The following is a 24,016-nucleotide window of genomic DNA, read 5'->3' as shown; positions in this document are numbered from 1 at the left end:
TTTTAATGGGATATAATTTATTGGAAAATGCTTCCCCTTAAAGCATGAGTTCAAAAAACTGTTTTCAGAAGATGATCCTTCTTCCTTTTGCCACTTACCTCCTTTTTACACTATCTGCCCCATTCCCGCCCAAAGGCACCTTGAGTTAACTTCCTACATTTTAGCGTAAGATGCACTTAATAGAATTTATGAATCAGTATATTTCACTGGATTACTTTCTTCTTACCTTTCTTCCTATGTTTGCACACTCACTAAATCCCAAGCATAGTACCAGGTGTAAATTCTTATACTGCTGGAGATTACATAATAGTGATAACTGACTATGTAAGTATGTACAAAGTGATAAGGGGCCTCTTAAGTTGAAACATTGTGTACATATTTCTTCTGTTTATCTTAACCTCTCAAGATTGTAAACTCCATGAGGACAGCAACTATAATCAGTTTATCTCCTGCAGTGTTCGGTCTTGAGGTCTTACACAATACTAAGTGCTTTGTACATACTTGTTAAATTGCTTTGTGTGCCCCAAAGGAATTACTGAAAGGAAAAGTATGGGGTGGGAATCAATATTAATTACATTAAATTGACTGACTTCTTTCAGTAGCCCTTAGGTGGTATCATCCTTGTTTTATAGAAGAAGGTAGGCTCAGAGAGTTTATGTAATTTAGTTAATAGCGGAGACTGACTTGGAATCCAGGATTACCTGACTCCGAAGGTTTAGTTGTTTTCTCCATACAGTACCTGCTCAGATATATGCAACAAAGTCTCAGTAACAAAAGTCATTTATTCAGAAAGTGACCTATGTAGGTATACAACAGCATTACACACATACCCACATACACACCTGCCATTCACACACTCAAGCAAGGTAGAATGAATGATATTAAGATAGTGTTTAACTAGTACCATTTAGTGAAATATCTGTTATCTACTTTTAAGTTAAGGGTTTGTGTCTTTTCAAATTACGTATACTGGTTATTTTGCATGATGATCATAGAGGCTTGTACACATTATTTTCCCATTACACTTAATTCGTTATCTGATAGCATTTATATATATATATATATATATATATATATATATATATATATATATATGCTATCAGAGATATATATATGTATATATATATTTTAATAAATGGTGGAAACTTATACTTTATTTTTTTAAGATTTTATTGGGGAAGGGGAACAGGACTTTTATTGGGGAATAGTGTGTACTTCCAGGTGTTTTTTCCAAGTCAAGTTGTTGTCCTTTCAATCTTAGTTGTGGAGGGTACTGTTCAGCTTCAAGTTGTCCTTTCAGTCTTAGTTGTGGAGGGCGCAGCTCAGCTCCAGGTCCAGTTGCTGTTGCTAGTTGCAGGGGGCGCAGCCCACCAACCCTTGCAGGACTCGAGGAGTTGAACAGGCAACCTTGTGGTTGAGAGCCCACTGGCCCATGTGGGAATCGAACCGGCAGCCTTTGGCGTTAGCAGCATGGAGCTCCAACTGCCTGAGCCACTGGGCTGGCCCACATTTATGTTTTTTATTTCGTCTCTCTCTTCCCCCACTAGAGCTCCTCAGGACCAAGACTTTGTCTAATTTCAGTTCCTGTGCTTAATAAATAGTACTTGCTGAGTAAAGTGCAAACATTTACCAAAGTGAAGTGGGATCAAAACATATTCTCTCATTTTCTATATAATTAATTAGGGGGATCGGGTAGGGAATCTTTTTATTTTTTATTATTGTATTTTTCGTACCTAATTGAAGTAACATTTACTAAAAGTAATTTTACCCTTTTTGTTTATAAAGATAATATATAGTCATTGTAAAATGTGAAGTGCTGTTTTTATGCCTATTAAGAATCCCCCAAAGGATGTAAAATTCTTCATAATTCCTTATGAAACATGAACTCAATTGACGTTAATAGAAATTTTGAAAGTATATAGAATAAAAGTACCATTAGGTCAAGGGAAGAAGATAATCTGCTATATTCAGTTTGTGACTTTAGTTGAAGTTTTTGGTGACTTTTGCTATATAGCAAAACCTGTTTTTAGTATGTTGTTAGTCAGCAGTATACATGTAATGAACCTGATAAGTCATGAACACATTAGCCCCTGACTCTTCACTTTCAGCAGAGTTCCTATTATAGTCAAACATACAATAATGTTTACACAATAAAAAATTATTTCTCTAATGACTAATCAAGAACATTAAAAGAAAAAATGGACTAAGTATTAGTTTGGAAACTGAGCCTAAACTTCAACCACATTTTCCAATGAAATGGTTAGTTCTGATCTACATTAGGTTTGTTAGAAGAGGGGGATTGTAACAAGGAAGTCATTGTGAAATGTTTTTATGATTAGCACATTTTGTGCTGGAAGGAAATAGGTGGGAGTAGTCAACCAGGAGCACTGGAAGCCAGCTCAGCTCTGTCCCCACAATGTTCTTTCCTGCAACAGCTTCCAAAAAGAGGAGGGGAAAGGGGTGCTTATGATGGCATTGGTGGTGCACACCCTCTGGGGATCCAAGCCCTGGGGAGATGCAGTGCTTCTGCCATGGAAGCTCCCATCGTTTCCTCAGAAGAAATCAGAGTGACTCTGGGTCTTCTCTCGGCAGCTTTTGGGATGGATGGTGAGTCTTGCTTAGTAGACTGCTGCTTGGGCACCTTCTTATAACCACCACTGACTGTTCCCTTCCCTCTGGCTCTGGGATCAGCTATGGAGAAGTCTTAAAATTAGGCCAACTCACTGGTACTTCAGTGAGTGGCATGAGATCCTAAATCCTGCCTTCTTTCTTAGACTCACTTTGAATAGCAGGACATTAGTGTAGCACTCTTTGTTTAAAAAAAAAAAAAAAAAAAAAAAAAAAATATATATATATATATATATATATACATATATATATATATATATATATATATATATATATATATGAATCATAAAATAAATAGAACAAAATGTAAAAGTCTGCTTTTACTCTCATACCCCAAAATGGTTACCCTCTTCAGCGGTAACTACTGTCTACAGTTTGGGGTCCATCCCTCCAGTCCTGTCCTTTTCCCTAAGTGGCTCTGAGAAGGTTGGATGGACAGCATTGCCCTTGAAAGATTTATTGACTTGGTTAAGTTGTTGACTTTTTAGCATTTACTAAGACTGATAACTAAGTTCTACTCATTTCTTACAGTATTGTAGAGCAGTTTACAATTTCACATCTGCTGATACATCAAAAATCTCAAATAATGTGTCTTATGAGAATGAAACTGAGATTCAGAGAGATTAAATAATATGTCTAAGTCACCCAGCTAATACTTTCTTTTCTTATGTGGCTCTTGAACTGGTATTCAAACTTTGTTAAAGTGATTTCTTATAAACCAGTGCTTATCAGACTTCAACATGAATTCAGATCATCAGGGATTTAAAATGTACAGTCTGAGTAGATCTGGGGTGGAATCTGAGATTCTGCATTCCTGACCAGCTCCCAGGTGAAGTCAGTGCAGTTGCCCGGGGATCACACTTGACATAGCAAGGCTCCACATGGCAGCTGCTTTTACTTTAGAGAAGCTTGACAGGGTTTTTTTTTTTGGATTTTTTGTTTTGTTTTAAGTAATGGCAATAAAGTATCCTATTTCTGTTTAAGATTTCAGTTATTTTTACTTTTTAAAAGTAATACATACTTATAAAATAAGAAAAATTGTTAATCAAAAGTGAGATTTTAAAAATAAAATTGGTTCTAGAATTTTTTCTTTTTAAAAGTTTGCTACATTAGAGATTTTTTCATGTTAATACCACTTATAGGTCTTCCTGAATTTTTTTTTAAGGACTGTATAAGATTTTATAATATGGATATATGTATATATACACTTAATATATTCATATCGATAATCTTCTAGGTTACTTTTTAATTTTACTATTAGAAACTATGCTTCAGTGACTATCCATTATGCAGTTTCTACATGTTTTGTTTTTAGAATAAACTCCTAGAAATGAAATGTGCAGAGTCAAAGGAATCATTCATTAAAGTTTTAAGAAATATGTATTGGCACATGGCCCTCCAAAAAATCTGCTTCCACTCACAACCCTTGTCTAGCTTGTTGATTTTAAATATGGTAACTGATTCCTAGTTACCTTAGGTGAAAATTATGTTGGCACCTTCCCACACTCACACTTTTATTTATTTATTTTTAAAAAACTTTTATTTTAAGTATGTTTTTCCAGGACCCATCAACTCCAAGTCAAGTAGCTGTTTCAATATAGTCGTGGAGGGCGCAACTCACAGTGGCCCATGTGGGGATCAAATCGGCAACCTTGTAAAGAGCACCGCGTTCCACTGCGCTCTAACCAACTGAGCTAACCAGCTGCCACACTCACAGTTTTATTGAACACAAAATATATACCAGGTGCTGGGCACTTAAAGACCCAGCTCACTCATGCTTAGAATCTGGTGATATAACTGAAGGTATACAGAGGGCTCTGGGATAGCTCTGTGGGAATCATTAGGCAAACTATTACTTAATCCCTGAGGAGAAAAGAAAGGGGATTGGGAATCGGGAGGGACTTTAGACTGAGCAGGCTCATCTGCCATATCCTAATCTACAGTTGTGTCTCAGTTAGGGTCAGACATCCAAAAGTGATGCTAAAATCATTTCATCTCTAGTTCATGATAAGTGTTTGGTTTGAAACTTCACTGATATGTCTGGGCAGAGAATTATTTTGTCCTTTTAAAAATAGAATCCATATATATAAACTGCATGGTTAAGATGGCAGCACATGTCGGTTATTTAATTCTATACACTGTATTAGCTGTATTTTTTCTCCAATTAATGTGATAAAGGAAAGTAATGAGATTGATAATTAGTTATATGTGGCATAGTATCTTTAATAAACAGTGTGGGGTGGTATTTGAGAAGTGTTAGGTAGTAATTACTATTCAAGTCCCTGAATGGAGTTTTGATAAATCAATAATGGAGAATAGTATGTAATTAGAAGTAAAAGGCTTTTTTCTTGGGGCCATTATCTAGTGATGGTATGTTGCTGTAAAAAAAGTATAGCTTTCTGATTTCTCTTTGAAAAACAGTCATGAGTTGGTTTCATTCAAAAGCTTCACTGTGAGTGGCCAGATGGCTCAGTTGGTTAGAGCGTGAGCCCTGAACAACAGGGTTGCCGGTTTGATTCCCACATGGGCCAGTGAGCTGCACCCTCCACAACTAGAATGAAGGACAACAACTTGGAGCTGATGGGCCCTGGAGAACACACTGTTCCCCAATATTCTCCAATAAAAAAACACACGAAAGCTTCACTGTATATTTATACTTGTAAAACGGATAAACCTCTTCAAGTTTCTGAGTTGATGAGTCTCTAAAGGAGACTTTGGGAAATTAAAGTCTTAAGAGACTTGAGAAATTAATTGATCTTTCATTTGTAGAGGCAGAAATTGACACCCAGAGAGATGAATAACTTGCCTAAGGTCATGTAGCCAATTGATGTCATTCATCGAAGTAGAACCCAGGGCTTCAGACTCCTATTCTTGTGTCCTTTCTGTTGTGTCTCCTGTTCTCTTGAACAATATTGATTCTTTGAAAACTGTAATCAAATTTTACATATTTTATGCATAACTCAACATACCGAATACTCATTTTTGAGGTATAGTGCTTATTTTAATCGTGTTTTTAACACATGAAAAAGTTCTCTGTAGCTTCTTTTCTCTTTTTAAAAATTTAGCAATTTCCAAGCATAATTTTATTCCTCTTTATTGTGATTATAGCACTTTCAAAATTTTTTTCTATTGACCACTGAGCCTTGGCAGAAGCAAAGAGAGGAGCTAGGCTAGTGAGAAAGCTATTATGGATGGAGTACACTATGGCAGCTGTGAAAAGATACTGTTGGTTTGCCAGAGATATGCACGTTTTTCCTTTTGACATTGTTCTGAGTGATGCTGTAAATGTACAGCAGAAGTAACCAAAAGGCAGCCAGTTTTGCTATTGCAAGACTTGAAAAGCAAAATAAGGTTGGCTAAATGGAGGCAGACTAAGCAGGAAAATATTTTATCTTTCAGAAACCATTTGGTGAGTTTTTTAAAGCTCAGAGTCTTTATTTGTGCTTTAGTTAACTATATAACTGCCAATTTAAAATTCACTAATAGGGGGAGGTTGACTTGAATTATTCATGGAAGCTTTTTGGAACTTTCCCCCTAGAGGTTATAAATAGGGCATTTTTTTTTCTTTCCAGAAGACTTTACTATCAAAAGAGTAGGTTTACCTATTTATTTTCTTTATGGTCTATATTAGTATTGAAGATTCAGAGTTGTTAGTGGAGTGCTGATTTCCCTGGTCATGTGATGATTCATCTCAAAAAGATCTTGAGAAGAGCAGACATTTAATCTACAAATGATCTTTTACAAGGTTACATTCTAAAGGTAGATAGATAATATTCCTGGAAGGTACGTGGTACTAGTTAGAAAATACGAATTAATCAAGGGTTTTGGAGACTTTTTTTAAAAAATAAATTTTATTGGGGAATATGGGGGGACAGTGTGTTTCTCCAGGGCCCATCAGCTCCAAGTCGTCCTTCCATCTAGTTGTGGAGGGCACAGCTCAGCTCCAAGTCCGGTCGCCATTCTCAATCTTTAGTTGCAGGGGGCGCAGCCCACCATCCCATGTGGGAATTGAACTGGCATCCCTGTTGTTGACAGCTCGTGCTCTAACCACCTGAGCCATCCGGCTGCCCCTTGGAGACATTTTTTAACTTGTTGTGGTAGTGTAAATCTGATGTGTTATGAGGGGTGATATATTTTTTCAGTTCATTGTCATTAACATTTATTGATCGCATATTATAGGTTGGGCAATGTATGTAAGATCAGAGCAATTTTAATTTTAGTTTTTGTTATTGAAAGGAAGTTTATCTTTTTTCCCAGAGGAATTAGGCAAATACTGCATTTTAACGTCAATTCCGTGGTGTTAATACATTTGCCTTTAAATTGGGATCTCTGCTTCGTTAGGACCTTTGAAGGGATGGATACTGTAGCTTTCGTAGATTGTGGGTCACCCTATTCTTGAGGGGCCTGCTGCTTTTTCTCATTCCATGGCTGCCAATTAGTCAGAGACCATGTAGAATGGGGAAGGTAGCTATGGCAAGGGCCAGGATGGTAGGAATAATGGTATCAGTTTCTGGTAGTCATCAAAGGATGATGTGAGGTCTACCATTCTGTTTTCAGTAGATAATTCCTGCCTACATACAAATCTCGTCAAGTAATATGGAAATGGGAGGGGAACTAACAGTTACAAAATGCCTACTACCTGCCTACCTGCACATATAAACCTCGTCAAGTAATATGAAAATGGGAGGGGAACTAACACTTACAAAATGCCTACTTTATTGGAAACTGTTCATCCTTTCATAAACTTTTTATTATGAGGTAGGTATTATCTCTTTTTACAGATAAAGGAACTGAGGCTTAGAGGTTAAGAAATTTACTGAAGGTAAATGACTGAAACTGGACATTTAAATATGGTTGTTTGATACAATCTTACCAAGATATTAAAACACTGAGCCTTTTAAATTTTAATTTAAAACTTAAAAGCTTATATTTTAGGCTTCATCATAATGTCTCCTTGTTAATTCCCTGTCTACTGTACATCTCTGTCTCAATCACCCTCTCCACCTTTCTCTCTGCATTTCAGTCTCACTGACCTTTCTGTTCCTCAAACAGATCCAAACCTGTTTCTACTTTAGGGCTGTCGGATTAGTTCCCTCTTTTTGGGCTACTCTTCTGATGAGTCTTCATGGCTGACTCCTTCCTGTAATTTCAACTCTTAACCTAAATTCACCTCAGAAAGCTTTCCCTATTCACTGTTCTAACATAGTCATCCAGCATTTTCTTATTATATTACTCTATTTCAAGTCTCTGCATAGAACCTGATATTTTTCCTGTTGACCTTTTTTTTTTTTTTTTTAAATTATTGTTTATTGCTTGATACAGATTCAGGGATGTTTGTTGTCTTTTCACTTCTGTATCCCAGTGCCTGACATATATTTGTTGAATGATTATATGGAGACAAATTAAAACCATCAGGTATAACTTTAATTTACTGCCTCCTTATCTCTGAATTTATCTCTGTCTGAACCTGCCCTCACTCCCTTTCTTCCTGTTTTAGAGGAAGGAGGTGTCCCTTCTTTTAATGATGTTTAGTGTTCCTAGCTGTGTTGTAGATCTTATTTCCCATGTTTTGGTAGAAACCTCAGCTTTGCATTTATCTCTTTTGCTCTCCTGGTTCTTTCTCTATATGAATCATGTTCAATTTTTTTCTGAAAATAAAAACCTTCAATCAGATACCTCTGGTAGTCTTTGCTAGATGTTGATCTCTTAGTTTCAATGTCAGTCTCCCCTACTGCCTTCCATGGACTAACCGAGGAATCTGTCATTTTAGTATTCTTTATATATATATATATATATATATATACTCGTATTTTGTAAAAATATAGTCTGAATTATAAACAACTGACTTACAAAAGAGGTTTTGGAATATAACTCTTACACGTTGGAGACTGTTTGCATTTGTTTTGTTAATATGAGTTCTTGACTATTGCACTTAGAATATAGTTGTCTTCTGAGGTGGAGTCTTTTTTTCTTGGTTCTGTCATTCCCTTTTGGCTTAAAACTTGCTAGGATGAACAATTCCTAAAACACTATTAAAAATATTCATACATCAAATTCTTTTGTTGATTTAGCTTGTCTTTATTTGCTAGACTTCTATATAGGGCTGTTTTTCAAAAGTTCAGGAAATGCTATACAAAGATTAAAACATCGAGCTTTAGAAAATTTCATATTGTCTCACTCATTTGAAGAGTCACTGATGAATAATCATTAAATTGGAAATTTGCAGTTGTTCTAGATGGACCTGACGATTCCACTTCTGGGGGATCTATCCCTAAGGAAATAATCTGATATATAGAAGAAAAATATGCCCAAAGATATTCATCACAGTGATACTTGCAGTGCTAAAGTCTTGAAAACAACATAAATGTGAAAGTGGGGTTTGATGGTTAAGATATGTTATGGTATATTCATAGAATACAATCATTTAGACATCTTCAAAAAGTTTATAATGAGCTTTGGGTGACACAAAAATACAGGTATTTTAAAATGTGAAATAATGAGTAAGATGTCAGACTTATGCTTCTACCGATGTTGGACTAGGTTGTTTCAAAATACACTGCTAACTAGAAAAACTGCAAGATGTTGAAGAGCAGTGACTGATTATGAGACCACGTTCTGGAAGATAAGGAAAGCTCTGAAATGTGAGCCTGATGTTTGAGGTTGCCTTGTCTATTATTAGGTCATTCCTGATTCGGGAAGTGACAGCTGAGAGGCTGAATAGTTTTCAAAATACTTATGTCAAGGAGGACAAAAATTAGAATTAGGGTCTGCCAAGGTGGAGGGCCCTAGGAAACACTCCAGGTTTTTGGGTTGGGTCCCTGTGGTCTTAAGTGGTAGGAGTAAGGGTGAAACAGAAGTAGACCAGTCTTTATAAGGACTGAAGCCCAGATTTTTAATCTTCTCAATTTTGGGTTAGAGTAAGATGATCGGGGATTCCTACTGTCCCTAGCCTAGCTGCCTGCCAGAAGCAAAAGTAAGTTCTTTCTGAATCATCATCCATGGCTTAAGCTTGTCTATGTCATTTTTATGTACAGCATTCAATAAAAAAATAACTAGGCATATGAAAAGAAAAAATGCAACTGAAAGCCAAGAGGGAAAACTGACAATAGGAACATACCCATGAAGGTACAGATATTTGAGTTATCAGTCGTGGACTTAAGGTATATTTATGATAAATGTGTTAGAAGGATCAAAGACAAAATTGATAATTTTGACAGAAACTTGAAATGATAACGAAATAGAAATTCTAGAACTGAAAAAAACGTAAGAACTGATTAAGAACACAGTGGAAGGTTTAACAGCATAGATACAGCTGAAGGAGAGAATTAGTAAAGTGCAAGATAAATCAGGGAAAAAAATCCAGACTGAAGCATTGAGAGACAAAAGGATGGAGAATACTTAGAAAAGAGGGTAAGTGACATTTGGAAGATGGTGAAAAGGTCTTATATATAAGTAACTGAAGTTCCAGAAGGACAGGAGAAAGAATGGGATAGAAGGAATATTTGATGAGAAATTGACTGATACTTTCCCCAAACTGATGAAAATCATCAAGTCGTAAATTAAAGCTGCATAAACACCAGGAGAAATACAAATAAAATACATCTAGATACATCACAGTAAAGCTATTGCAAACCTGAGCCAAGAAAATCTGAAAAGCAACTAGAGAATAAAAGAAATTTTACCTTCAAAGGAGCAATGAAACTGACACAACAGCCTGCCTTCAACACTAACAGTGGCACCCAGACATAAAATGACGGAAAATAACTGTCAATCTTTTTCCAGTGAAAACAGCCTTTTAAAGTGGATACAAAATAAAGATGCTTTCAGGACAAACAAAAACTGAGAGGATTTGTAGTCAGGCAGACCTACCCTAAAGGAAATACTAAAGGATATTCTTTAGGCTGAAGGAAAATGATTTCTGAATAGGATGAACAGTGTTGGAAAGGGCAGTTATGTGGGTAAATATGAATGGATATTGTTTATATAAAGTAATAGTAATAGTAATAATGACTTGTGGACTTTGTAAGCTATATGGAATTAAAGTGTATGATAGTAATAGCACATAGTAAATGGAGTTAGTGTTCCAAGTTGTTTGGATTGTCTGGAAAGTGCTGAAAGTACTAATGAAAATTAAGATTTCATGAGTTAGAGTGCATGCATGTTATAATCACTAAGGTAATCAGTAACAGAGTAGTAAAAGACTATATTTGACAAGCCAATTGGGAAAATAAAACATACTTAATCCAAAAGAGGGCAAGAAAGGGGAAATAAAGGAATGTGGGACAGGAGAGACACAAAGAAAACAAATAGTAAATTATTTTATTATTTATTATAGAATCGGTACTTATTAGGTGAACTATGAAATTGCCCACATTTGACCTATAGTAATAGTAATTTCATAATTTAAATGTAAACAGATCAAATTTGTTAAAACCAAAGATTGTCAGAATGGATTAAAAGGAAACCAACTATATTCTGCATACGTAGAGTCACACATTAAGTGTAAGAACACAGAAAGTTTGAAAGTAGAAGAATATAAAAAACATATACTATGCAAACACCGACCTAAGAAATCTGGTTTAGCTATGTGAGTGAGATAAAGTGAACTTTAAGGCAAGTAGCATGTTGTGTTACTAGAAATATAAAGAGGGATATTTCATTAATGAAAAGTTCAGTTAACCCAGCAGAAAATAAAAAGGATGTTCAGAAATATACCGTATTATAATTGCATTGATGTATATATATTTTTTAAACTTTCATTTATTTATTTATTTATCCCCCCTTTTCTTTTGCCTCCCCTCCCCCACTCTGGTTCAAGCCATTGTTTCTTTCTCAGTCTAGTTGTGTAGGACACAGCTCCCTGACCCATGCTGGTATTATGGGCCTTGTGCTCCCTCCAGGCTGAGGCTGTTGGTAGCCGCTGTGGTGGCACTCAGCAGGCCACGGCAGCTCTGGCCGACTTCTGGCTGCTCAGGGCAGCCCAGCTCCAGGGAGAGCTGTTGTTCACAATCTTAGCTGTAGAGGGCGCAGCTCACTGGCCCATGTGGGAATTGAACCCGGCGACCTCGGGTTTAGGAGCACAGTGTTCCAACCACCTGAGCCACCTGGCAGTTTTTCTCTTGAACTCTGATTTATTATGCCACTTCTGATACTAAATTTCTGTAAATGTGTGAGTCTGTGTTTGGGTTCTCTTCTGTTCCATTTGGCCATTTGCTATCTTTAGTCAACATCATATTTTGAATTATAAGATATACTAAGAGTTGATAACACATTGAGTAAATACCATCTACCTTGTGGTTTTTCAAAATACGCTTGGCTGATTTTGATCCTTTTTTCTTCCATGTGGGTTTTCAGATCAGCTTGTTAAGTTCCATGAAAAAGCTTGTTGGAATTTTGATAGGAATTGTGCTGAATTTATACACTAATTGGGGATAGAACTGATATATATATATACACACACACACACACACACACACACACACACATTTTTTTAATTTAAAGTTTATTGGGGTGACAATTGTTGGTAAAGTGGCATAGATTTCAGGTGTACAATTCTGTATTACATCATCTATAAATCCCATTGTGTGTTCACCACCCAGAGTCAGTTCTCCTTCCATCACCATATATTTGATTTCCTTTACCCTCTTCTAGAGCCCCCCTCCCCCCTTACCCTCTGCTAACACCCGATACTATTGTCTATGATGAGTTTTTGTTCCTTCATTTGTTTGTCTTGTTCTTTTGTTTTCAGTTTTATATACTATATATCAGTGAAATCATATGGTTCTTTACTTTTTCTAACTTATTTTGCTTAGCATTAAATCTCAAGATCCATCCATGTTGTCACAAATGGTACGATTTCATCTTTTCTTACCGCCCAATAGTATTCCATGGTGTGTATATACCACAACTTCTTTATCCATTCATCTGTCGAAGGACATTTTGGTTGTTTCCATGTCTTGGCCACCGTAAATAAAGCTGCAGTGAACATTGGAGCACACATGTCTTTATGGATAAATGTTTTCAGATTTTTTTGGTAGATACCTAGGAGAGGGATTGCTGGGTCATATGGCAATTCTATTCTTAATTTTTTGAGGAACCTCCACACTGCCTTCCATAGCGGCTGTACCAGTCTGCATTCCCACCAACAGTGTATGAGGGTTCCTTTTTCTCCACAGCCTCTCCAACACTTGTTACTATTTGTCTTGTTGATGATAGCCATTCTGACTGGGGTGAGGTGATATCTCATTGTGGGTTTTATTTGCATTTCTCTGATGATTAGTGATGTTGAGCATTTTTCATATGTCTATTTACCATTTGTGTGTCCTCTTTGGAGAAATGTCTCTTCAGGTCCTCTGCCCGTTTTTCAGTTGGGTTGTTTGTTTTTTTGTTGTTGAGTTGTATGAGTTCCTTGTATATTTTGGATATTAGCCCTTATCGGAGGCGCTGTTTGCAAAAATCTTTTCCCATTCAGTTGGTGGCCTCTTTATTTTGTCGATGGTTTCTTTTGCTGTGCAGAAGCTTTTAAGTTTGATATAGTCCCATTGATTTATTTTAGCTTTTACTTCCCTTGCCTTTGGAGTCAAATTCATAAAATGCTCTTTGAACCCAAGGTCCATAAGTTTAGTACCTATGTTTTCTTCTATGCAGGTTATTGTGTCAGGTCTTATGCTTAGGTCTTTGATCCATTTTGAATTAATTTTGGTACATGGTGACAGATAGCAATCCAGTTTCATTCTTTTGCACGTGGCTATCCAATTCTCCCAGCACCGTTTATTGAAGAGGCTGTCTTTTCTCCATTGTATGTTTCTGGCTTCTTTGTCAAAAATTATCTGTCCATATTTATGTGGGTTTATTTCTGGGTTTTCAGTTCTATTCCATTGTTCCGTGTGTCTGTTTTTCTGCCAATACCATGCTGTTTTGATTATGGTTGCCCTGTAGTACGGGAGAACTGACATTTTTACATTGAGTCTTTCTATCCTTAAACATGATAGAGTGCTCCAGCAATTTCTATATTTTATGTTCAATAAAGTTTTATAATTTTCTTCATAAAAGTCTTGAACATCTTTTGTTAGATGTATTCCTAGGAACCTTAAATTTTTATGCCTCTTAAATGGCAACAATTAAAATTGCGTTTTTAAATTATTTATAAAATATCTATGAATGCTGTTTTGGTATATCTGTCTTGAATCCAGCAACCTACTAGACTGTTTTATTGTTTCTAGTGCTGTATCAGTTCTCTTAGGTTTTCTTTATGGACAGTTACATCATCTGCAAATAAAATTTATTTTTTTCTTTCCATTACTTATACTTTTACCACTTTGTATGCATACCTAAATAATATAGTTTAAATGGATATCAAAGTAATGTAGTCATATACATGTATTCATGTTGTATTTTGTTTCTGGTTTCTTCAGATCAGCTTTGTTTAAGAGGAGCATCCACATGGTAGTAAGTGTAGTGTATTGCTGTTGCTGATAATTATGCCACAGTTTATCCACTGTACATATATCCAATGGACATAATAGGTTGTTTGTAGTTTTTAGTTATTAAGCATTTTTGTAAGTGTACCCTAGTATACCTTTCCAAGCATGGATCTGCAGGTTCATGGAGCATATTAATCTTGAACCTGACAGTATAGAGCTGAACTGTTTTCCAAGTTGGTTTTAGCAGTTTAGATTCCCACCAGCAGTATTTGAGGGTTCTTGCTCCTTGCCAGTGGTTGGCATTGCCATTTTGTTATGTGTAGTAATAGTACCTAATCGTGATTTTATAATTTTCATTTTCCTGAATCATTAATGAGGTTTAGCACTGTTTCATATGTTTATTGGTTATTTGGATATCTTCTTTTGTGGTGTTCCTGTTCAAGTCTTTTGTCCATTTTTGTATATTTGATTGTCTTAATCTTATTAATTTGTAGATGTTCTTTATATATTCTGGATATATATGTCTGATATATATGTATTGTGGATATCTTCTCTGATTCTGTACATGTGTTTTTATTCTTTTTGTGGTGTCTTAGAGGTTCTTACTTTTAAAATAGTAGAACTTAATATTTCCTTTATGGTTAATGCTTTTTTATGGTCCTGTTTAAGATAACTTTTTCTCTATTATGAAATCATGAAAGATAATTTTTCTTATATTATTTCCTAAAGCTTTATGGATTTGCCTTTCACATTTAGGTCTGTAACCCATTGAGGGTGGGTTTTTTGTTTGTTTGTTTGTTTTGTGTGTGTGTGTGTGGTATAGTGTAAGGTGAGGGTTTAGTTTGATTTTCTTTTTTCCCTACATGTATCCCCAATTATTGCACTACTATTTTTGGAAAAGACCACTTTTGTGATGAGTTAAGAGTTTAGTATATACGTATAGGTCTGTTTTTGGACTCTTCATTCTACTAAGTTTTCTTTTCCAGACACAGAAAAATCTATGTAAATGGAAGGTACAAAGTAAAATGGTAGGAATAAATACAAAGTATCATTCATTATAACAAATACAACATGGACTAAACTCATCAGTTGAAAAACAGATTGTTGTATTGGATTTAAAAAAATCTAGTTGCGGCGGCCAGTTGGCTCAGTGGTTAGAGCGCAGCGCTCATAACACCAAGGTCCCGTTTGATTCCCACATGGGCCAGTGAGCTGTGCCCTCCACAGCTAGATTGAAGAACGACGACTTGTCATGGAGCTGATGGGTCCTGGAAAAGCATAGTTCCCCAATATAAAGTAAAAAAACAAAACAAAACAAAAAAACCTAGTTATATGTTCTTTAAAAGAGATCCACTTAAAACATAAGAACTCAGAAAAGTTGAAAGTAAAAGGTGGTAAAAAGAATTACCAGGCAAATTCTGAGAGTCTTGCATTTATATGAGTAGGAAAGGTATCTCAGTTAACTCCATGCTTTGCTGGGTCCAAGCTTTTGTTCCTGTCCCCTAGTGGTTGTTAAAACTCTAGGTCCCTACATCACCACAATTTACCTCCTACGACAGCCATGTTCTTTATTTCTGCCCTTAGGAATTTTCTTTATTCTATTGTGGGGTAAGCCACGCATTTGAAAGGAATTTGCCATATTTCATCTAGCAATTTTTAAGCATTTTTGTGGATGTTCCCCCACTCCCCAGTTATTTAGTCTTTCTTGTTGTCTGAATCATTAGTCTCCCATATGGTTTGAAGAACCTACCCTTCTAGGGGGACAGCTAAAAATATAAAATGATTGCCTGTGGGCAGAGGGGTTATGGATCATTTCTTATATTCTTATCCATTTTTCATAGTTCCGCAAGAACACATATTTTATAACATATTATATATTTTAAAAAAGGAAATTATCCTTAAGATCCTCCAAGTAATAGCCCTTCTTTTCCATTTGTTGCAGGTGGTGCGGTTGTGTCAGAACCCAAAGCTGGCGCTAAAGAATAGCCCACCTTATATCTTAGACCTGCTGCCAGATACCTACCAGCATCTCCGCACTATCTTGTCAAGATATGAGGGGAAGATGGAGACACTTGGAGAAAATGAGTATTTTAGGGTGTTCATGGAGAATTTGATGAAGAAAACTAAGCAGACCATAAGCCTCTTCAAGGAGGGGAAAGAAAGAATGTATGAGGAAAATTCTCAGCCTAGGTAATGGAGAATACTACACAAACACATATTCAAGGTTGGGACTGCCCAAATGGTAACACATTGAAGTAGTTGACTTGGTTTTAATTTTATGTCAACAAGAATGCAGTTGACATTTGGTTTAAACATGTGCTTTGTATAAAAGGTTGCCTTGGAGGATATTGAACCATTCCTAGCTTTGATAGATTTGGTTACCTCTGAAAAATTAGTGACTTAACAGTCATGAAGATGAAATGGAGGCAGTAAGTCCTTTAGAAACCCTGAAGATCATGAAAATTTGTGGATAGGTGAGAGTTTGAAAGAAAGAGGTTGGGGTTAAGCTGAGGTTAGGAGTAAATACTAAGAGATCAGGTTTTGCCAGAGCTGTAGCATATTAGGTAAGTTATCAGTATGGGATAATAGGGGGAAAAATTAAGCCAATAGTTTAGATAACTTTTTTTTTTCAATAAAGCAAAGTGAAATGACATTTACTTTATAGGTAAAAGATATTGGCAAATTCAGTTAATTCAATAAATATTTGAGGGACTATTTTATACTTATTAAATATGAAAAATTATGAGTATATTGGCTATTCTATATGTTACTAGCTTGGTTGTTGGAAATTACTGAGAGAAATAGGTTGATTGTATATATGGTATAATTGTGTTTGGTTTTGTTCAATTAGAAATAAATATTAACTCATTAACAAGTAAAAAATGGAAATTCCACTAGAACATTAGGGAATAAATTACTCTCAAGGAGTGACTTGAATTAGAGAGGATAGTAATTTTTGAGAGCATTAAGTTGGCATGCATTACTCAAGCAGCAACTTACTAAATGCTATCTTTGTAGCCTACATTTGTCTCTGTTGGTTTAGATTCTGGGAACCCTCGTCTCACTTAAAATTTTGCCCACATCATTATTCAGATTATCATTACTACCACAGATTACTCTAGTTTGGTCCAGGGTATCAGTTTTTCTTCTTAAAAAGATTTCTGGTGACTGAATTCAATGTGTAGGAACCTTTGTAACTTCTAGTTTATTCGAAAATGAACTTTATTCCTTTTAATTATTTCAATTTCATGACTTTTGTTAAAACTTTGACTATATGGACCTTAGCTAACTTGTCATTTTGTATTGCTGAGTTTTAAAAAAACAATTTTTTAAAAACCAGAACTTTAAAAATTTATTTGCCATCTACAATGAACTAGGTTCTGTCTAATTTTAGGAGGTGAAAAGGATTCTTCAGCATTCAGTTATGATGTAATGTGATAAATGCTTTAATAGAGAAATGTACAAAATACTGTGTGAACAGTTTGCCTAGTGACATCAGAGAGGGTGGCACAGAGGAAGTGTTATTTGAGCTAGATTTTGAAGGATAAGTAGGAATTTCTAGGCAAGGAGTGAAGAAAAGGCCTTTAACAGTGGCATTAAAACGTAGGCTCTGCGTGTTTAAGGTACATGAGCAGTCTGGTTTGCTAGAATTGGGTGAGGTACATAAGCTGGAAATACAGGTTGGACTTAGATTATAAAGAGCTGTTCTTTGACCTCTAGACTTTCTCCTATAGATAATCTGCTGCTGTAGAACAATTTTTTTCTAAAAGAGCATTTTTACAGTGAAATAAAAATTGCAGATGTAGTCTTAGAGCATACTGAACATTGTTTAACACTTTTTTCCAAGATTCATAGTGCATCGCTTAGAGGCAGTATAGTATACTGGTTAAGAGGATGGACTACTACTGCCTGACTTTGAATCTTAACTTTTCCATTTAGTTAGCTATGTGATCGATCCCTCAGTTTCCTCATATGGAAAATGAAATAATAATAGTACTTGTAGGATTTTTGGGAGTTATTAAATGAGTAACTAAATGTTTGGTGCTTAGAACAGTGATTAGCACATTGAGAGTGACAAGTGGGTTAGCTCTTATTATCTTCGTCATCATCATTGTTTTCGTGACTGGAAACGTAGATGATTGTATCAAGCTGAGTACCAGTGATACTGCCAGGAACTAATGAAGTACATACACCAGTTTTGCCCTTCCTAAATGTCTTCATACTATGCTTGCAAGTTCTTTTGCCTGTCTAAAAACCTTACTGTCAGTATATCTGTCTGTATCAATTTTACTCCCCCTAATAAGCTTTTAATCCACTATGGGCTTTGAGTTCATATAACCAGGTTTGTACAAGTTACATGTAAAGTGAGAATAAATAAATTTCAGGTGAGAATCAGATTTTTTTAACAAAGAAAAATATATGGCTTTACTATATGATCTTTGTGATCTGTATTTTGATTGCTTAGAGGCTTTTTTTCTTACTCAGTTTTTTAAAATTGAGGTACAGTTCACATACCATAAAATTCACCCCTTTAAAGTATATAATTCACTGGTTTTTAGTGTGGTCACAAAGTTGTGCAACCATCAGCACGAATTCCAGAACATTTCCATCACCCCAAAAAGAAACCCCGTACGCATTAGCAGTCCTCCCCATCCCCCACTCCTGCTCTCTCTACCCCAGCCCTTGGCCATCACTGAAACATACTTTCTGTTTCTGTGGATTTCCCTGTTCTCAAAGTTTCATATAAGTAGAATAATATAACAGTAGCCTTTTTTGTCTGGCTTCTTTCACTCAGCATGTTTTCACAATTCATCCATGTTTAGTACTTCATTCCTTTTTATGGTTAAATAAATTTTCGTTGTATGGATATATACCACATTTTGATTATAGACATTTGGGTTGTTTCTACTTTTGACTATTATGAATAATCTGTTATGAACATTTTGACTATATGTTTTTAGTTCTCTTGGGTGTATACCTAGGAGTGGAATTGCTGAGTCATGGTAATTTTATGTTTTAACTTTTTGAGGAACCACCAAACTGTTTTCCACAGCAGCTGTACCAGTTTACATTCCCCCAGCAAGTATGAGGGTTCCAATTTCTTACCAACACTTGTTATCGTATTTTTTTCTTTATTATAACCACCCTACTACCGTATTTCCCCGAAAATAAGATCTAAATAAGCCCTAGCATGGTTTTTCAGGATGCTCATAATATAAGTTCTACCCTCAAAATAAGCCCCAGTTAAGATTGTCAGCCAGACGGATGCATTTAGTACATCCGTTGCAACACACGATGAATGTGTTGAATTATAAAATGATAATTAAATATAAATAATATTACTGACATTAATACTTAAATGATAATATAAATTACATTTAAGTATTTGTAAATACCCAAGCGGATGCCTTTGGACGACAGGTAAACACCTATGTAAACAGATGAACTCGAGACTTACTGCCGAATGACCAATCGGAGTACAGACACAACGCACAGATAACGTGTGCACTTGATAAGGAACGGACCTAGTTGTGTCTAATATGAATCTTCATAATTCAGTACGTCATGTGTTGTAACGGACGTACTTAATGCACTCGTGTGAAATAAATGTTTTCTGAATTTTGGTGGCCTGCAATTTTTCGTCGCTTTTGTGTGGACCATCATTCTTAACTGTGATCATTTTTGTGCCATTCCTGTATCGTAAGTTTTCAGTTAACACTTGATTTAATGGTAGATTTAAAGGGAATAATATTTTGACTCCCAGACAAGATGAGTGCAAAACGAAAGAGCTATTCCATCGAGTACAAGAAAGGAACCGTGGAGGACCCCCGGGGCAAGAATTTTACCACTTTCTGCAAAGAGAAGAAGTTGGATCTCCGAATGGTCCGAAAATGGCGAGCAGCCTACGGTAACGTCAGCCAACAGGTAGACGAGGGAAATGCTAAGAAGCGCAAGTGTGGATCAGATCAGCAACTATATTTCCTGAGCTGGAAGACATCTGTGAATGGATTGCTGACAGGAGAGCAAAGGCTTTGGTTGTGCGCAGGGCTGATATTCAAGCATTTGCCCTCACAATGGTACCACAGTTAGAAATATCCCCAGAAGAATTCAAAGCATCACGACACTGGCTGGATGGCTTCCTTCAGCGATATGAACTGTCTCTAAGATTGACAACACTGTTCAAGCTGGAAGATACTGAAGTTATTAAACGTGCACTTGCGTTCAAGTCCTTTGTTGATGGCATGAACTTTTCTAAATACCAGCTCTCCAACATGATTGCTATGGATGAAACTGCAGTGTTTGTGGGCCAAGGATCTCAAACGACAGTTGATCAGAGGGGTGCCTCGTCAATCCACATTCCCTCCACTGGTTACGAAAGTGCACGTGTTACCTGTATTTTGGCAATTTGTCTGGATGGAAAGAAACCCTCACCTCTGATCATCACTAAGGGCAAGAAAGATAAGGTTGAATGTGTTTCAGGCATTTATGTTCTTGAAACCGAAAAAGCCTGGTGCACACAAGCAGTTATAAGGAAGTGGGTCGATTTAATGCTGCCACTTGTTTTGCAAGGTGGCCAAAGAGGTCTGCTAGTCTGGGATTCAGCCAGTACTCACCGTGCTAAAGACACAAAGAACTTCCTTGCAGAGAGAAGAATAGATCAAATAATGATTCCCACAGGAATGACTGCCTATCTCCAGACTCTTGATATTGCAATAAACAAGCCATTCAAGGACCATTTGCACATGGAAATCAATGACTACATTGAAAATAGAATGGAGAGAAATCAGCGTGGAAACTTGGTGAAGCCTACCCTGCAAGAGGTCGTGACTTGGGTGAAGAATTCATGGGATAAAATCACTGACAGCTGTGTTGCCAGTGCACTACGAGCAGGCTACACGGACAAGAAGTGCTCATTTAAGGAGAACTCTACTGCTCGACATGAGAGATTGGGGCCAATGGTTCTACAGGAAATGGAGTCGCAAGAAATTCAAGCTGGAATTCGGGGGTTGGAGAGTTATGAAGATGTTCCAGAAGAAGATGACATGACTGTATTTGAATAAATGTAGATTTTTGTACAGGAATAAATGTAGATTGTTGTACATGAAAACATAAGACATCCCCTGAAAATAAGCCCTAATGTGTCTTTTGGAGCAAAAATTAATATAAGACCTGGCCTTATTTTCGGGGAAATACGGTAGGTATGAAGTGGGAATCTCATTGTGGTTTTGATTTTAATTTCTCTAATTAGTAATAATGTGAGCATCTTCCAGTGTGTTTATTGGCCATTTATGTATCTTCTTTGGAGAAATATCTGTTCAAACCTTTGCCCGTTTTTGAATTGGGTTGTCTTTTTATTGTTGAGCTGTAAGTGTTTTTTACATATTCTGGATACTAGACTCTTACGCAATACATGATTTAAGAAACTTTACTCCCATTCTGTGGGTCTTCTTTTCACTTTCTTGGTAGTATCATTTGAAGCACAAAAGTTTTTAATGTTGACGAGGTCCAGTATTTTTTCTTTGGCTACTTATGCTTTTGATGTCATGGCTAAGAAACCATTGCCTAATCCAAGGTCAAGATTATGCCTACGATCATTTTGAATTAACTTTTTATACAATATATGGTGTATACTGAGGGTCCAACTTCATTCTTCTGCGTGTGGAATCCACTTTTCCCAGCACCATTTGTTGAAAGGGCTGTCCTTTCCCCTTTGAATGGACTTGGCATCCTTGTCAAAAATTCACTGACCATATGTGTGAGGGTTTATTTCTGGGCTCTATTCTATTCCATTGGTCTGTATGCCTTTCCTTATGCCAGTACCACACCATCTTGATTCCTGTGGTTTTGTAGTAAAGCTCTGAAATCAAGAAGTGAATCTTCCAACTTTGTTCTTCATTTTCAAGACTGTTTTGGCTATTTGAGGTTCCTTGAGATTGTTTATGAATTTTAGGACCAGCTTGTCAATGTCTGCAAAAAGCTCAGCTGGAATTTTGATAGGAATTGTGCTGGACCTGTGGATCAATTTGGGGAGTATTGCCATCCTAACAATACATACTAAGTCTTTCAATCTATGAACATGGGATGTCTCTCCATTTATTTAGGTCTTCTTTAACTGCTTTCAGCAACATTTCATAGTTTTCAGTGTATGAGTCTTTTGCCTCCTTGGTTAAATTTGTTCCTAACTATTTTATTCTTGCTGATGCCATTATAAATGGAATTGTTTTCTTAATTTCATTTTTGGATACTTTGTTGCTGGTATATAGAATACAATTGACTTTTGTATATTGGCCTTGTATCCTGCAACTGCAGAACTCATTAATTGGTTCTAGTAGTTTTATAGTGGATTCCTCAGGGGTTTCTACAAATAAGATTATGTTATGTGCAAATAGAGATAGTTTTATGTCTTCCTTTCCTTTGTGGATGCCTTTTATTTCTTTTTCCTGACTAATTGCTCTGGCTAGAACCTCATATGTTGAATAGAACCGACATTGAATAGAAGTGGTGAAAGCAGGCATCCTTGTCTTATTCCTGATGTTTAGAGGAAAGCTTTCAGTCTTTCACCATTGAGTATGATGTGAAATCTTCATAGATTCCCTTCACCTGGTTGAGAACATTACCTTTTGTTTCTTGTTTGTTCAGTTTTTTTAAATCATGAAGAGGGTGTTACAGGATTTTTATGCTTTGTTTCTGTTTTTACTTTTTGGGAGAGAAAAATTTGTAGATTGGTTGATTCAGTTGAGCTCAGTGAACCTGTTTAGACACAGTGCTAAGTCCCCATCTTGAGAGGCTAGAAAACTTAGTAGAAATGGACAAGGTGAAGTTTAATGTAGGTGAGCAGTCACATTTAGTTCTCAACACCATCCTGTAACTGTATGACAACTGTAAGATGACAGTCCTTGTAGACTAGTCAATTATAAGTTACTATGGTTTGTTAATATGTGATAGTAAAATCTTCTATTTTCTTAGAAAATCTAATGTAGGGGTAGGCTATGTATTAGTACCTAAAGTATTGTTTGTTTCTTAAAACCATATATCTACTCGAATGTCTAGAACTTATGTTTATTAATGTAATTTTTTGTCATACTTTTTGGTTTCAAGACCCTTTTATTTATGTACTAAAAATCACTGAGGACATCAGAGAGCTTTTGTGTGTTAGGGTTATATACCAATATTTACCATATTCAATATTAAAACCAAGAAATTTAAAAATACTTAAGTAGTTAAAATAACATTTAATGGGACGGCTGGGTGGCTCAGGCGGTTGGAGCACCGTGCTCCTACACTGGTTTGATTCCCACATGGGCCAGTTAGCTGCGCCCTCTACAGCTAAGATTGTGAACAACGGCTCTCCCTGGAGCTGGACTGCCATGAGCAGCCAGAGGTTGGGGTCAGCTGCCGTGGGCTGCCGTGGGCTACCATGTGGTGCCATGAGTGGCCGGTGACCAGCGTGAGTGGCCGGCAGCCATCGTGAGCGGCCAGCAGCTGGCGAGAGCTGCCATGAGCTGCTGTGAGCGGCCAACCGACGACCGGCGACCAACTGTCTCAGCCGGTGGGAGCGCAAGGCTCATAATACCAGCATGGGCCAGGGAGCTGTGTCCTACACAACTAGACTGAGAAACAACGGCTTGAACCGGAGTGGGGGGGTGAGGTGGAAGAAAGGGGGAAAGAAAAACCATTTAGACATCATGTAAAAACAATAGTAAAACTACTACATGTCAACATGAAAACATTTTTATGGAAATTATTTTTAAAGGAGTTTTCTAATTCTGCAAATCTTTTAAATCACCTCAATGAACACTTTGTACTTTGTTGCATTAAAATCCATTGTCTGTCTTGCACTTGGAATTCATCTTTTACCCATGCGTGATCTTGTAACATCAGGCATTGGTCCCTTGGAAAATATTGATTCACTAGATTATGTAGATTTTCCAACTGTTAACACCTCATTATACAATCACATTCAT

General features: G+C 36.5%; 1 protein-coding gene across 2 annotated transcripts in view; it reads left to right on the top strand.

Annotated features, from left to right (window-relative positions):
- The window catches only part of CBL (Cbl proto-oncogene), an 87,402-nt gene that overhangs the window by 3,661 nt on the left and 59,725 nt on the right, over positions 1-24,016 (top strand). The window contains exon 2 of one of the 2 annotated variants that reach the window (XM_019716331.3): positions 15,994-16,241. The exons of the other annotated variant lie outside the window; for it this stretch is intronic. Coding sequence (XP_019571890.2) covers positions 15,994-16,241 — 248 coding nt within the window. The remainder of the gene's footprint in view (positions 1-15,993; positions 16,242-24,016) is intronic. 2 annotated transcript variants of the gene reach the window in all.

Source organism: Rhinolophus sinicus, chromosome 14, assembly GCF_057876585.1.
Source record: "Rhinolophus sinicus isolate RSI-liver-muscle chromosome 14, RSI-T2T, whole genome shotgun sequence".
Classification (NCBI taxonomy): Eukaryota; Metazoa; Chordata; class Mammalia; order Chiroptera; family Rhinolophidae; genus Rhinolophus; species Rhinolophus sinicus.
Note: the sequence above shows the minus strand (reverse complement) of the source record. Positions and strands in the feature narration are given on the sequence as shown.